Source organism: Spermophilus citellus (genome assembly GCF_964194105.1).
Source record: "Spermophilus citellus genome assembly, chromosome: X".
In the NCBI taxonomy this organism is placed as follows: domain Eukaryota; kingdom Metazoa; phylum Chordata; class Mammalia; order Rodentia; family Sciuridae; genus Spermophilus; species Spermophilus citellus.
The window spans coordinates 12,649,392-12,666,565 of record NC_138190.1 but is presented as its reverse complement, the minus strand read 5'-3'; the positions used below and the strand labels follow the sequence as shown (position 1 = coordinate 12,666,565).

Genomic DNA, 17,174 nt, shown 5'->3' with positions numbered 1-17,174 from the left:
TGATTGGAACCTAAAATTAAAAAAAAAAAGAAAATGAAAACAAAACAAGTTGGGCACAGTGGTGCACACTGTAGTAATCCCAGCAGCTCTGGAGGCTGAGGCAAGAGGATCACAAATTCAAAGCCAGCCTCAGCAAAAGCAAGGTGCTGAGCAACTCAGTGAGACCCTGTCTCTAAATAAAATACAAAATAGGGTTGGGGATGTGGCTCAGTGGTTAAGTGACCCTGGGTTCAATCCCTAGTACCAAAACAACAACATCAAAACAAGCAAAAAATAATTGTTGAAAAACAGTGCTCCTTCAAGAGAGAACTACATAAACAGAAGTTTCTTTAAAAAATAGAATCCCAGGGAAAAAAAGATTGTAAGCTGCTTTAAAAAAAAAACTTTAAAAATGTTAAGTTAATGACATGGTGGAAAAGATAATTCTCAAGTTCTATCCCTTAGGAGTTCCACCTAGGTCCCCAAGGCCTGCTGTAAGAAGGCAGCCATATCTGTGAAAGTAGGCACATCATAATTGGCTAGATCAGTTGAATATGAGTGTTTTCCAAAAGCTAGCTCCTGCTCTAGTCTTTGTTTACCAGCTGTAATGAATTTGTAATTCTTGCAAATATGGGCCACTGATCACAAGGGCACAGGAGCCCAAATGAGAAAGTGTGTATGAGCAGCATAGGCACAATCTTGTCCTGGGAAAGCTACTTAGAGGACATCCCCTGTTCATGGGATATGGACATTAATTTTGTAGATGGAGGCTAATACTATAGAAGAAATTTAAGTTTTAAGAAGAGAGAAAAAAAGCAATTATTGGTGTTCCAAGCTATGAAACAGGCAGGTATATACACTATCTCAAACTTGGGCCCCTGATTGTTTTGGTGAATCAACATATTTGGCTCTGCTCTGTGTGATTACACCTTTGAACATATTTCTTGAGGTTCAAGAAATTACTTAAAAATTAGAAGAGTGGGGGTATAGCTCTGTGGTAGAGCACTTGCCTAACATGTGTGAGGCTCTAGGTTCCATCCCCAGCATCACAGACAAAACACACAAACACACACACACATACATACATACACACACACACAGAGTTATGGTTTGGAATATGGGGTGTCCCCCAAAAGCTCTTGTGTTAATGCAGGAATGCCTGGAGGTAAAATGATTGGATTATGAGATGTGACCTTATTGGTGCATCCTAGTTTGAATGGATTGACTAAGGCTGGAGGAGGTGTGTCACTGGGGATATACCCTAGAAGAGTTGTTCTTCCCTGTGTCCCTCATTCCTGGCTGCCACGAATGGAGGGGTGCTCCTCCACCATGCCCTTCTGCCATGATGTTCTGCCCTCATCATGGGCCCAAAGCAATGGTGTCAGCCATCTATGGATTGAGACCTCTGAACTGTGAACTCCAAATAAACTTTCCCTCTAAGTTGTTCTTGTTGGGTATTTTGGTCACAGCAATGCAATGCTGACTAACACACACACACACACACACACACACACACACACATATGCATAATGATTACACTGGAGTTTGAACTTTCATTCCAAGTTACATAACTACAAATTGTTCTCACAAACTTGTTGCAGAATGTCTTTTCTGGGGGAAAAACCAACATCTTCCTCTCATCTATTATTATGAGAGTCTCTCTCTCTATATAAAGATTCACATTTCCCAATTTTTGTTTAAGTCTACCAATTTGATTTGGAAAAATAATTCTTCCTTGCTTGCTTTTGTTTCTGTTGAATGTTTTGTAAGTTCAAAAGACATTCCTGATTTGCATTTGATGAAAAGCAATTTAAGAAGCACAACCTTTTGTGTGCCCTTCGTTTCTGGGGCCTTGGTAACATTGCCTCACCTGTGAATGACAGCGAATAAATCCTCAGTTGTTCGAGGTTTGTTTGGAGACACAAACACACCCTCTGCTTCAGCTTGAGAGTCTTCACTAAGTGGTGAGATGATGGAGTCATCACTCGGTGATGATTCTTAAAATAAGAACAGAATTATCTTTAAGAAGAAGCTACTCAGCACACTACTATGCTACTGACTTGCGGATCAAACAGGAGTTACCTTACCACCAGTTTTCACATGAGAAATATATCTTCAAAGCTTAATTCCTCAATAACACAAACTTTTATCTATGTTGTTTTAATACATGAAAAGAAATAGTGGACGGAAACCAACACCCAGGGCTATACTGTATTATGGAGAAATAAAAAAGAAATGCTATAGGAAATGCCCTAAGACACATTTCTTTCATGACATGGGTAACAATGACTGACCTTTCAGTGAAGCCTCATCCACATTTCCTTGGGTCTCCTCTGCTCTGCTGTTATCAGAGGCACTTTTGGGTGAAATACCTGAAGCAATATTTTCCTGCTCAAAACATTTTTCAGGAAATGAATTTACAGTTGATATCTCTGATTCATAGCGGATAGTCCCAGGCACTTTGTCGTGGTGGTGGCTCATAACAAGTTGATGCTTAAGTTGGTTGCTTATGTCCATTGTTCTAGTTGGTGAGTTGGACTGAGATGCGATTACATCCATAGGTTGTGCACCTTCCTCCTGATCTTCAGAGGATGGCTTCTGTTCTAGCGCTCCATCTGGACCAGCTCCATACTGTATTATTTTGCTGTCCAAACCATTTGGGCGGGCAGCAGACACCCTTTGAAATCCTTCTGTGGAAACCCCACAGTTTTTAGTTGGTATGTTTTCTGGAATAGGTTCACTCTCCATCTGTATTTGGTTTTTCATGACATTTGAATCTAGAAGATTGCTACCAGCTGAGGTCACAGTTTCTGGATTGCAGTGATTCTTCCCATCGAAAGGAGGGTTCTTGTCCAAATGTAGTTTATCTGGTCCCATCTCAACCGCAGAAGAATCTAAAAAGGACAGTATGCTATCTTCAGCAGAGTACTGCCGTGATACTGATTTCTTCGCCATATGTGGCCTGATCTTACCTGGAGATAAGGCAGCCATTGTGAGAGCACTTTCCTCTAAGTAGGGGAGATCTGTATTGTTGCCTTCTTTTTGCTTAACTTCTTCAGACTTACTGATGGACCTAAGGTTAACAGATTTCAGGACTGTCGGTGTAATTGCAAGGGACGGTGGAGGATTTGACCTCAGCGTTTCTCCTACTGTGTTTTGCTTATTATGAGTAAAAACATGCAATGGGTGACGGTGGTGGAATGGTTTATTCAAGACATTATGAAGAGCACTTAGGTCAAGATGAGTAGGAGGTATAATTGGAAGTTCAAGGTCTTTACTCAGTGAGAGGGTTCCATCTTTTAAAGAGGGTTGCTGGAGTGAGGATTTCCTTTCTGGGACTTTAGGTTTTCTTTTGCTACCTCCAGGAGACAATGGACCTGAAAAGAAGGCTGTAGGGAAAGAGGATGTTGGTGTTTCAGACTGGCTTGAGTAGCCACTTGATGGAGAAGCCAAGCCAGCCAGCTTTTCTGGTGATGCCAGTTTAAATTCATTGTCAACAGAAGGAAGAGATGGGGTGGTGGCTCTTGATTCTGACTGTGATGTTTGGGATTCAGAGCTCTCTGGAGATTTGATGCACTCGATAACTGTGGTACCCGTAGCAGTGCTCGAATTAGATAAGGATCTATAAGGATCATTTGTTTTCAAGTCATTTAGAAGCCAGAGGTCTGCATAGTGAGTTGATTCAGCACCTTCATCTTTGAATGGTGGAATATCTGAGGTGTCTAACTGAGGTTCCTTCATTCCATGTTCGCTCTGGTTCACCCAAGAAGGTTCCTGCTTGGTCGGAAGATTGACATTTTCCATTCGAGAAGGCGTGTTGGAGAAATCAAGAGGCAACTTCATTTCCCTGGAACTGTGAGGCAGGTGCTGACCACTGCTTATCTTTGGTTCTTTCTTCTCAGGAACATCTGCATTTCCATCGGACTTCCTCAACGATGAGCTACGTTTAGGTGGGGTAGGCTTTGCCTTTGGTTTCCTGAAAGAGATGCTTGGTCTCCCTTGCCTCCTGTGATCTAAGTAGTCCTGCCAGGCACAGTCTGGAAGACCAGGACCAACACCCTGGCTGTTTTCTGGACCCATGGCTGCATAATGACAGACATAGCTCTTATTACCTTTGAGCCCACAGTCAAAGTGCATGGAGGTATAGTATCCTTCTGTGTCTACTGAAAAGTGAGAGCTGGTATCTGCTTTGTCCGATGGAGACTTTTCCAGAAAGCTGTCATAAGTGGCCATGCTTGTGAAGCTTGGGCAGCCCAGGCTATCTGCCTTCGGACGCTCAGGACTAAAATCTTGGTGGCAGGAGGCATCGTGATGGTGGTGCAGGTAATTCCACTCACTGTCACTTGTGTTGCTATTGCTAGGGTCATCCAGCAGATCTGCAACAGTGGAGGTAAAGGAGTTTGCCCGGTGGCCTCTCACTTTATCCAAATGGTCATTGTACTGCTCTGTCACAAAGACACTGGTGTCCTCGTTAGCATGAGGGGCTGTGTTTAATGACAACTCTGAGTCACAGTGTGAAGAGCCAGTGAGGGGAGGAGAAGCTGCAGGAGGGATTGTTTCTGAGGTCTGTGAGGGGCATGTGGAGCTACTCCCACTCCAGTTCCCACTGGATGACTGGTGGTCATCCTTCTGGTCCATGTGGCTGCTGAGGAGGACGCCAGCCGTGGAGATGCAGTGGATAGGGCTCCCAAAGGTGTCTGAGTTGGAGGAGATGTCACAGCTGCCAGAGTCAGCAGCCATTCGGGACAGACGTGACCTCCCCCTCTCACTTAACTTGTGCTGGGGGCTGTGAAGATGCTGAGAACAGGCCAGGCCCAAAGCAGGCTGGTGTTCCTGTGTACTTGGGCTGCTCGGAGCTTCGCTGCAGTCATTAGGGGTTCTTTCATGGTCACCCACGAAAGGCTCTTCCTCTTCATATGTTGAGGGTTTAGCACCAACTTTGGGTTCAGCATCTCCACCTCTATTACCTTCCCGAGGAAGGCTCCGAGATCTTGTACGGCTGCTCACTGTAGGAGTAAACATGGTGTCACCTTTGTCTGCCAGCGCAGAAATGTTGCCAGCAGAATGAGAAAGGGAAGCTGCAATGCTTTGACCCCTTTGAGCCCTGATTCTCCTTCTGGATGGGGCAGCAATTAGAATATCCTCAGTTTGGCACTCCGAGTCTCTGGTTCCGGACCTCCTGTTGACAGTGTTGGAGGGATCTGGGTTTGTGTGCACAATCACATTCCTTTCCCTGGCCACTGGTGATTCATCAGAATCTAGGGCACATGGAAAGCACAGTGAGATATTTAATACATCAACAGACTAATTGAGAGATATCCACAGATCTGTGGGCTGGCATGTAAATTTCTCTTACAGAAAAAAATCAATAAAATATAAAATCAATAAAAATCAATATTAGGAGAAATCAAATTAGGAGAAAGTTAAACTGCTTTCTGTCTTTCTCTGTTTCTATCCTTGTTTCTCTATCAATCTATATATAAATAAATGCATACACATATATATGTATGTATAGTAAGAGAAGATATGCTTTTATATCTTATGATCTCTCTTTACTACCACATTGATTTGCACCAGAAAGTGACAACATTTTTTAACTAAAGTACATTTTATCTTCTTGGATACTACTTTTTATTTGTATTTTGTAATATAAATATAATAAAATGAAAATCATAGACTTTGTTAGAAGAAATAAAAATCTTATTTACAAGAGAAGCTACCATAATAATGATTTTTAAAACCTAGGCAGAGATATTCTAAACACATTGAACAGAATAGAAAAGTGTCACCAAAGGTACCATATTTTCAATATTCAATATTTGAGTCTGTTTGTTACTTTTCAAAATAACTAATGCTGTAAAAGTATATCTGTCTTTAAATGAAGTTACAATTTTCCAAAAAATATCTTACATTGAATCGTATTAATTTTTATTCATAATTTCTACCTTAAAATATTAAAAATTTTTAGTGTTTTCTTCCTTAACATTTAAAAATTAGCAAATATTACATTTCAATCACAAAACTTGAGTGTATATGCCCACATCTATACTTTATACTTAAACCTTTACAGTCAAGAACAGAGAGTTAGAAAGTAATACTGCCTGACTTGCTGAATACAAAACAAATACACACCATTTCCAAACCTCTACCAGTTAAAACATGTAGTATTTTTAAGGAAGCCAGTTGAAGGCTGGCTTCCATTTTACCTCCTCATAATCTGCACTAGACAGAAACCATTAGCATTTTTTATACCACACCTATTTCTTGTTGAACTCTTCTAGGGATACCCGAGATGGTTTTCCTCCTCCTCAATTTTCGTCTCCGCTGTAGTACAGATTGTGAATGAACAAGAGAGCAGCGTATACTAGCCTCTCTGTCAAAACCAACTCCTGCAACCCACAAAATAGGTCTCATTAGCCTTTAGAAATGGCAAACAAATTTTCATTTGCTTGGAACACAGTGATATTTATTGATTGGAAGTGAGGGAAGAGTTTGGATTAAGCCTGTGAACAAATATAAGGGAGCCCTTATTCAGCTCTTATTTAAATTATGTTGCAGTACATTAAGCTTTACTTCTAAAGGGTGCTCTCCACAACAGCTCGCACTGCCAAAAGTAACAATCAAAGGAGAGAAATCAAAAGAAAGAAAAGAGAAATAGACATCAAAAAATCACTCTCACATGGAAAATGGCTCCTTAAGGATTTATGACCTTTGGTTACTATTATTTACTGGTCTATTTCTGGGCTCTCTGAAACTGATACCTTTGCATAGTAGATTCAAAGCCAAGATGTTAACCTGAATTAGTTCAGCTAACATATCCTGACCCATTTCTTTATTAAAAGCGTCTTTGTGAGTCTTTTTCCCCTCCACCTCCTGTGCCCAAACCTTAGCCTCTAGTTGTGTAGGCGTGTGCACGTGTACACACACACACACACACACACACACAGCAGCTTATTGGATTTGTTTTCTTAAATCATCACGTAACTATTTTCATCCACTAACTAAATTGGATGCTTTTTGGTTTAGCACCATCTGTCCTATTAATATGAAATAAACATATAGGGCAGTCCTCAGTTCTGCACTTGAATGGATCCCTTCTGTTCCATCTGTAAAGTTTCAATTCTTAATCTTTATGCCATTTGTTTGTTTGTCTTTATAACTACAAAGGACCAATCTTGATGCTCATTAGTTTCTCTCTCTTTACTCATATTACCAACACTACATGCAGTCCTATCAAAACTAGAACAATGAGGTGGGAGGCAAGGAACTCAAACTCTTCCTGGCACAGGCATGCACGTTGAATTTTTCAGAGTGTGCTTCATCTCAAACAGCCAAAATGTCATGAATTTGGTCATCTCATCCTTTATCCTGATTGTTAAGCATGGGGATGGCAATATAAATCTTGGTTCAGCTGTATAATGAAGCAGTTGAGTTCTGCTTATAGGGCCAACAGTTTCTAGAATTCACTTTGAAAAATCTGTATCACATGATGAATAATTATAATACTATCAGATAATTTTTACTAACGAAATTTTCCTTTCTTAGTTCTGACCAAAAATTAAAATGCTTCATTTTGCTGTTAATGATTATAGAATAGGTGATACACAGGCACAGACCATTGTGCTATGTGGACAGCAATAATGACATCCTCATTAAAGCTCTTGAAATCAATGTCTGATCTAGGCTTTAGTCTGGGATTTCCTAAAATAAAGCAGAAGGAGAAATCTTCCCTTTTTCCTAATCATAGACGATAGCCCATAATCATAGGACTGAATTTGAAAACAAGATTTTACTTACAGTGCCAGGAAGGGAGCAGGTGCTGCTAATCATCAGATGTTCCCAGAACTGAAAATTAGTTTAAGAGGGTGCCAAAACCCTAATACATCTCATTTAGATTACAGAGATCAGATAATCACACATCTTTAGAATAAATTTTCCTACAAGTTGAATAGGTCATCAGAAAAATTAACTCCCAGCTCACAACCGGCCAATCAACTAGAACTCCTTTGTTTTTTTTTTTTCTTGAGGAAAAAATATCTGTCCCACATACCTGGTCTGTTTGCTTCCTGCTCTATGTGAGAGAAATTGAGTGGGGTTAATAATAGCTGTGTCCAAAATGCATCTTAAGGGACATTAAATCTTTTGTCACATGAAATCAAAATGAAAATCAGTCATAACATGACTGTTTTGAAATTTTCAATAAATAAATAAGTTAAAACATCACTACTAGAGATGTTTAAAGAAAGCCCAATGGATAGATCATTTAATTTCTATCTTTGAAAGTTAGAATATTTATATCATTATTTGACTTACAATTTAAGATGATGAGATCCAGTTCTGGAATTCACAATTATCAAAAAAACATTGAAGAAAATTCCAGCTAGGCTTTCATTCCACCTAGACTAATATTCAAACTCTTATACCCAGGAGGAGGAAAACAGAGAGTGAAAAGAAGACAGGCTTGCTGGTTATAAAATAGAATTTAGCGTTCATTTATGTATTTAGGTCAAAAATCCCTAAAATTAATACAGAAATCTAAATGGTCTTTTTTTTTTTTCAATCCTACCTTCATCAAAGGAAGCATGAAAACAGATTTTTCTAGTCGGTCAACTTGCTGTTTTAGAAACCTGGGTTATGCTGTTTTCTTTCCGTGGGTGCCACACATCATTATCATATGATTAATCACTGCTGCTTTCTCCTTATTTCAGTAAGCTAGGGCCAAAGAGCTATTTGCTGATTTTTTTTTTTCAAAAAGAAACTGTCCATGATTTACATAACAAGTAGCCCAGCAGAACATATGCAAATAGATGTTCCAAACCTGACAATAGCCTATTGAGCATCTCCTGGGTTGCATTTGGATGAAAAAAAAAAAAAGGTGTTATTTATTTACAAAATGGTATTCTTAATGCCTAGCCCTACAGCACAGATTTAATACACAGAATATTCTGGCCCAACTGCCCCTAAAGGGGAAAAAACAACAACAAGAGAACGGTACCAGTGACATTGATGGGAATAATGCAAGAAGAAATCACTTGGGCATCTTGTTTCATCTTCTCCTCTGGCGTTGGGAGAGGTAGCGCTTTGCTCCAGTTGGTCTGCTTGTCCAGTGTAGAGGGGATATTGTGTATTGGGTTTTTCGGCCTCTGCCCTAACATGACATCTGTATCTTCGTCCTCTGGGGGGTGGGACTGCAAACGAAGTACATTCAGATTCAGTCATCACAGCTTATGCATAAGCACACATATAAGGAATTTCACAGTTTAGATAAGAAAAAAGAAAAAAAAACCAAGGTCAGAAATATGCTTTTAGAACAAAGGAAGAATTCCCAGAAATAGTTAGTAAGCACAACTACTTGAAAGTATTATTTCAATAGTGAAGCAACACAAAAAGAAAACATGGACCAAACGAACATGCTCTTCAGTTAAAAGGAATTAAGAAGAGAGACAAGGTAGTCAGAAAGTCCCAAATTTCAAACTGAAGGAGACATCTAAGGAAAAAATAGATCTGGTTTCTCGCTATTTATCTTGCCACAAATTTCTATCAAAAATCTTGGGATCAAAGGAAGATGTGCCAAAGGCTCAGAAAATGTGCCAGAAAACCTGGAGTCGGAGACATTCCAGAACACATCATCCGAAGGACAAGCCAACCTAATCTGAGAGGCCTTTAAAATACAAGAAGTTAATTTCAGTGCAGGAGGAAAGCTTTTATGAATAATATTTTAAGAACTCAGTTTCATCAACACTGTATGCACAAGGAAAAGCAAAGAGAAGAGACCCCCTCCCCAACTCTAATGGAAAATACAATTGCTATTACTGGGGAAAAAGATTCAAGTGGGTTTCTTTTTCAAATTTGGAAGAATAAAACAGTCCTAGTTTATTTTCTTTCAGCTTTGCCCTATAAAACTTCTTTCAGCTGTGTAGTAAGAGGTTTTCATTTCTATATGACATTTGAAAATTCTTCATTCAAACCTTTGATGAATATTAATATTGTCTAACTTCTTCTGTTCAGGATTGGGCACCTGGCCCAGGTTATTTAAAAAGTTACATCCCAGTTTTGATTTCAGGGTTGGATTTCTAAACCAGATTACTAAAAGACCCAGTTTTCACTACTGAACCTAGTTTTATTTCTTTATATGTTTTGGAAGAAGGGGGTATCTGTATAAAAGAAATACTTTTCCCTCTTATTCCAGTAAGGTTTTGATAACACTCTGCTTAAATATCTAATATTCTGTTCTAAAATCAGGATCATTTAAAAAAAATTCTCTTCACATTTGGAAACATCTTGCCTGCTAACTCAGAGGATTTCACATATTGTCAAATGAACTATTCTCAAGTCCCTTTAAAGAACGGATTCTAGAATCACTTGTTTAAACTAACTCCCACTATTTACTTACCTTATCCAAGGTTTCTGCAAAGCCCCCCAACACACCCAACAGGATATGATTCCCCCCTTGGGAAAAATGTGTTCGCCATGAACGTTTTAATAAAATATTGCAACCTTCTTTCTCTCTTCAGCTTTTGTGCAGATTCCCAGCGAAGCGAATAGCTCAAATAAAGTTGGAGCACAAAAGACTTTGTTTCCTAGGTAACTTCCAAAAAAGAAAAAAAAAAGTTTGGTGCATGCAAAAAGAGAGGAGGGGGGGTGGTTAGGGCTGAAGCACGCAAGAGCAGAACTTAGAGACACCCCCACCACCAGAGGCCTCATTTGGTAGGCGATTCCTTCCTTGAATAACAATGGACCTGGAAAGGACTAAAGGATAGTGACCTGACTACTGGCTCTGACCAGCAGCCAAAAGCACTTTTATTTCATGGTGACAGGGACAATTGACTGCCAGAGAATCCTTTCATCCTGTTCTCTGTTTTCGATTTGAAAAGCTGAAACTTTACAGTTCTGATAAATATAGGGCAAGTTGGAATTTCTTTCCTTGCAACTGCAGCAGCAGCAGCCAGTAGGCGTTGGCCATATTGAACAGAGCCGCAAATTACAACTTGGAGGGGGGCAGTAAATGGGGGAAAAGTCCAATGCTATGGCTGTCTCCATTATATTTTGTTTAATTCAAGTTAGGAAAATACCGCTCTTTAAATTGAATTTAAAAGAATAACTGTTAGTTAGAAGAGAATTTGCAATCAAGTTAAAGGAGAGAAGAAAGGGAGAGCTTCTGAAGAGAGTATAGGAGAGGGCTGTGAAGGAATGTTCTCAGAACCAATACCTTTCTACTCCATGGGGCCATGTGGCAACACTCAGTGGGGGAGGGCGAACGGGTGCTGTTAAACTATGAACATGAAATAATGCAAAAAGAAAAGAAAAGAAAAATTAAAAAATGTACACACAGTATAATCTTGGTTAGGCCAAATCTATGATATTAATGAATGAATATACTAGGGTATCTCCCTTCCATCTGTCTGTCCTTCCTTCCATCCTTACAAGGTAGCATAAATAGCAGCTAAGAACCCAGACTCTGGAGTCAAGACTTCCTGAGTTCAAATCCTGGCTACCTGGCTTATTTTCTGTGTGACCGACCAGGTGCAGTTATTCAGCTTCTCTAAGGCCAGTTTCCTCATCTGTAGTAAGGTAGGAAAATAACAGCATTTACCCTCCAGGGCTATTTTGAGGATTAAATAAGAAAATATATGTAATCTGTTTAGAAGAATCCTGACACTTAATAAGCTCTATATGTTAGTGTGAACTACTAACTAGTACAACTATTATTATTATTACCCTTAGTTTGCAGCTGTGAAATATATACATATATATGAAAATGCCTTTGCAGATCATAACGTTCCCATCTTTTAGATCTCAACCCCATTTGCTAATTTGGGAAAGACCAAATTATTTTTTTCCTTAGAGTAATTTTACTTTTCTATGAACTACTTGGAACAAAATTTCCTGTGTATAATTTCCTCTAGACTGCTCAAATTTGCTTCTCCTTTACAGACTATATTTAGACCAGCCAGTTTCATGAGCATGTGTCCTATGCAGTCCCACAGAGCCCCATAGTCAGAAGGCCCCTACACTTGGTTTAATGTCCTGCTGTCACTGTCTTGAAATTCTTTTTTTGTGAGTAAGAGACCCTGCATTTTCATTTTATACTGAGCCCTAAAAATTATGTCCCAGTCTTGTTTGGAGAATAATCTGGTAATAGTCCCTTTTCAGGAACTACTCAGAAGGGCATTCAAACTCTTTTAAACACTAAACCATACCAGCTTTGGATTTGCTTAGGCATCCTTCATAGTACTTACCCTATGGCATACCTTTAATGTAATATGAATCATCCCTGGATGTGCCTTTTTTATCTAGTAGATTGTGAATTCCTAGAGAAGCCATATCGAATTTTCCTTTTAAGTCTTCTATGATGCCAGCAAAGTGCCTCCCTCATTTTAAGAGCTCAACAAAATATTTGTGCTCTTGGATAGATGATACCATTTCTGTGTGTCTTAACAGTGATGAGAAACTCAAAGTAAGAGGCATCTCAAGATCTCAGGAGGAAGCCTATACAAAATCACCTAAGGGATAGGTGAAAACAAAGACAGGAAACCACAAACAACCTTTGGTTGCCCCAGAGGCTCAGTATGGATGGCTACTGAGCCTAGTTATTCTTAAGTCTGTATCAAACATGCATTTTGGGTGGGGGGCACTCAAGGTCTAATTCTATCTTAAGTTTCTAAGTTTTAATTGACAGGGTTACTCATTTATTTTTTTAAGCAGAGTAAATGTCATCTCCTCGGGCCCAGTTAACTTTGGCATAAATATTATTTAAGAACTAATTAATGATTCTGTAGGGTTATGGCTTCCTCACTGAAAGTGACCATTTCAACAGATGTCTTAGATTTGACCTGAATTCAGACACTAACCTGGTTTTCTCCTAAAAATCACTCACAGGTAATGATGTAGAGGTGTCAAGTAAGACACTGGGGTATGTAAAGTAGAGAGAAAACTCATGGAAATAGGGAACCTAAAAGTAAAGCTTACATGGAAAAGGAATCTGCTTCAAAGAAACGTGAAAGGATTTTTAAGAACTCACAGCAGGAAACTACTACTGGTCAGAAAACATGAATGATATTAATATATAAATTTTGGTAGTTCATTATAAATCTCCTAAGTCAGTTTTCCTGTTGAGCATTTTTTTTACAGTTAGTGATGGGTGAGGAGTGGGTTTATTTTTTTATTCATTTAAGAAACCTGTCCACAAAATTAAACTAGCAGAAGCAACACCTGGAAATGAGTTAGATGGTCATGGCTAAGCCCAGAGAATTAGTGCATGTCTTTTGGTCACTGTGATTGAGTTGTGGTCTCCTTGGGTTCCATTCCATAGCAGATTCCTCATCAACTAGTCAGCCTCTCTAGTATTTTGATAATAGCTCCAACCTCTAGCTTGTGAGGGCTGAAACTGAATACTTTGAGCATGGGTATAGAAGGGCTGTATTCATCAGTTCCTCCACCTAGATACAAACATTTGAGTCCCTATGCAGATGGTCTGCAGATTTCCATTTATAATATTGACATGTGTTATGGTTTTATTTCTGCCATGAATTAATAACTGCCTTAGCATAGTATTTTAAAATGTCTTCTTTCTTGGATATTTGGTCAAAGGAAATAAGTTGCTCTGATTATTTCGGATTAGATTTTTATATGATGAATACAATAATCAGCTCATAGACATTTTTTTCCTAAATTATCTGAGAAATAAGACTGCAAGAGAGGGATAAGTGTTACATCAGAGTATCTCTGCTCAGCCCAGCATGCCACTCTTTAACAGGTGCTGATGGATACTCTTAGGAAAAGCTGGATGCTGATCAAACTTGTATGAACTAAATTATTTTTAATGGTTCCTATTTAAATGGATCCTATTGCTCATTCAGAGAAAGACTATTTCTTGTTCATAACTGCATTTCCACCATCCATAAATATTTGTTGTACTGCTAGCACTCCTGAGTGCCTGGAAAAAGCAAACAAAAATCCCTCCTAAAGAAAAAATATCAAATTATTCCCACCCACATATAATTTTTCAGTATAACTTCTAGTATAAAGTCAAAGATAACAAAGCACAGGAAAGAGATAAGACAGCATGAATAAGAAATATCCGGGCTGGGGATGTGGCTCGAGCGGTAGCACGCTCGCCTGGCATGCGTGCGGCCCGGGTTCGATCCTCAGCACCACATACCAACGAAGATGTTGTGTCCGCCGAGAACTAAAAAATAAATATTAAAAATTCTCTCTCTCTCTCTCTCTCTCCTCTCTCACTCTCTCTCTAAAAAAAAAAAAAAATCCAAAACAACAGATAATAGAAGCAGACCACAGGGACTCTTGATTTTGGAATTATCACTCTGTGTAGGAGTGTCAGAGAACAATTTTGGCTTTCCCAAAAATAAGTGTGTGGGAAGAATGTTAGGAGACCACTCATTCATTTATTCAAGAACATTTCTTTGATGAGCGTCAAAATCAGTCCCAGTAGAAACAAACTGTCAGATTCAAAATATAAACAATTTTTCCCTCATGGGCATATATATGATTGTTTCAACTTTTCTTCACTATTGATTTTTTTTACAATAAACTGCTGTTGAAAAATGAAAAAAAAAGAATAATTTCTCCCTCCTTTTCCAGGGTCCCATTCTGGCCTTCCTACACTGATTTTGAGAGGCCAAACTCCAAGTTGCAACATTATAGAATCACATAGCCCCTGACAAAAGATGCTTCTTTGATGCCTTCACTCCATTTCTGTCTCTGCTGGCCCCAACAGGCCCCTCAAATCCTTTCCCTAGCTTCTACTGAGATTGCTTCCACAAAAGCCAGCGCTAGACTTAAGATCATTGTTCAGAACAAAAAAGAACAAGCATTATACTCAAAAGTAGTCAAAGAAGGGGCTGGGGTTGTGGCTCAGCAGTAGAGCACTTACCTAGCGCATATGAGGCACTGGGTTTGATCCTCAGCTCCATATAAAAATAAATATATAAAATAAAGGTATTGTGTCCATCCACAACTAAGTGTGTGTGTGTGTGTGTGTGTGTGTGTGTGCGTGTTTTAAATTTTTACATTTTAGTTGTAGATGGACACCATATAAAATATAACTAAATAATTATAATAAATATAATTATAATAAATATAAAATATAATAATTAAAATATAAAAATTTAAAACATATATAAAAATACATATATACACACACTTAGTTGTGGATGGACACAATATCTTTATTTATTTTTTTATGTAGTGTTGAAGACTGAACCCAGTGCCTTGCATATGTGAGGTAAGTGCTCTACCACTGAGCTACAGCCCCAGTCCCTAAGAATATATATTTCTAAAAAAAGTAGTCAAAGAAATTTCTTCGATGGATACTGAAAGAATATTTTCAAAACCCAATCTTTCTTGTGGTATGTGTGTGAGAAAGTTCATTTCTTCACTTTTGTGCCTATGAACAAGTATTTCTCCAAAGACTTCAAGACTTCCCCTAATCTTTCTCTTAAAGCCAGAAGAAAAAATAATCTCTCCATTCCATATTTTACTTTCTTTTGGGTTTTATTTTATATGCTGATGGGGGCCTATTTTGCATCAAAACTTTCCAAAAGACATCTGTTAAAATGTTGTGGGTATTCCAGCAGGAAATGTTTTGAAAATTGGCTTTGGTTTGTGATCTAACTGATACCACATGGCATTTATAGCAGTCAACTTTCAGAGCTGATTTATTACTATCATGCTGTCTTAAACATGAGAAATGTTTACTGGAGACTAGGTGTTACACTACATTTGGATACAGGAGTAAAACCTTACAGCAAATATGTCCGTTGAAAGCCACATTGGATTTCTAGTGAGGCCATATGGGCTCTTATTGTCACTTTACCACAAGGTTTATTTGTCTTTAGACCAAGTCCCTGCATTCGTGCACATACTATGGTCCATCTGTGAGATGGAGGAGCTCCCATCTGCCTCCGATTCTTCTACACAGGAGTGTGTGTGGATGTGTTATACATCAATATGAACTGCTTTGATCTTTCTCAAAGGCTTAAAGAAATCTGGCAATGCCTTCTTCACATGTCACTATTATTACTATGATGACATAGCACTTTTATTCCTTTGAGAGTGTCTCAACATCTCCCACTGGCTGGCACTGTGCTTTTGTTCCAAATATATTTTGTGACATTTTAAATTCATCCTATGCTTCTTTCTTCCCCTCTTTTCAATTCCAACACTCACCAAGGTGAACAACCATGGGGGCAAATGAGATACATAGAAGCTTAAGGGACATCCTATGCTTTTGCTATCCTAAGCCTTTCTTCCCTTCCAGGTGTGTCCTTTGTCACCACTCCCTCCCAGGCAGTCAGAGCCTTCAGCTTCCTCAAAGGACCTGAATGTAGCATTCTCACCTGGCGTGACACCCCTTACCCAAGTGCCCAAACCCTTCCCACTGCACGCCCAGTCAGCTGTGAGGCTAGAAACAAGCCCACAGATGTACCCCTATGAAGGTGCTGAGAACCTCTAAGAGAACATATCACTAAAGCAGAATTCTGGACAATGGTCATGGGTTAGGAAGGGAGATATTTGGGAATGGAGTTTATTTTTTTAACTATTTCATATGTTCATATCTATTTTTTATATTTATTTTTACTTGTAGTTGGACACAATACTTTTATTTTATTTTTATGAGGTGCTGAGGATCGAACCCAGGGCCTTGCACATGCTAGGCAAGTGCTCTACCACTGAGCCATGATCCCAGTCCCATTCATATCTATTTAAAACATCAAAAGGCCCCAAAATTCAGGCCTGGGAAACATCCCCTTATCATTGATAAATCTGCTTTTCTAAATCCTGTTTCTCAATTCTCCTAAGAGGCACCTTGCAAAAAAAAAAAAAATATATATATATATATAAATACACACACCTAAGTCTAATAGGCATATACAAAGGTACTCACCATTCTTATCCATTAGGAAATTCAAATGAAAACCACAATGATACACTAAAATATACTAGAGGGGATAAACTGAAAAAGATTAATAATACCTAGTGTTGGCAAAGATGTAGAGCAACTGGAACTTTTGTCCATTGCTAAGGGGAATGTAAAATGGCATGGCCACTTTGGAAACTTATTGTCAATATTTAATAACCTTAAACATGTCTACCATTTAACTCCCTCTTATATGAAAGTAAGAAAAATGAGTTAGTCTACAAAAAAGTGCATAAAAATATTATAGCAGCTTTAT

General features: G+C 38.7%; 1 protein-coding gene across 1 annotated transcript in view; it reads right to left on the bottom strand.

Moving 5' to 3' along the window:
* The window catches only part of NHS (NHS actin remodeling regulator), a 337,999-nt gene that overhangs the window by 3,450 nt on the left and 317,375 nt on the right, over window positions 1-17,174 (bottom strand). Inside the window, exons 4-8 of the mRNA XM_081278169.1 lie at window positions 11,189-11,251; window positions 8,975-9,167; window positions 6,237-6,368; window positions 2,274-5,237; window positions 1,850-1,976 (exon numbers count right to left, since the gene is read on the bottom strand). Of these exons, the coding sequence (XP_081134295.1) occupies window positions 1,850-1,976; window positions 2,274-5,237; window positions 6,237-6,368; window positions 8,975-9,167; window positions 11,189-11,251 (3,479 nt within the window). The remainder of the gene's footprint in view (window positions 1-1,849; window positions 1,977-2,273; window positions 5,238-6,236; window positions 6,369-8,974; window positions 9,168-11,188; window positions 11,252-17,174) is intronic.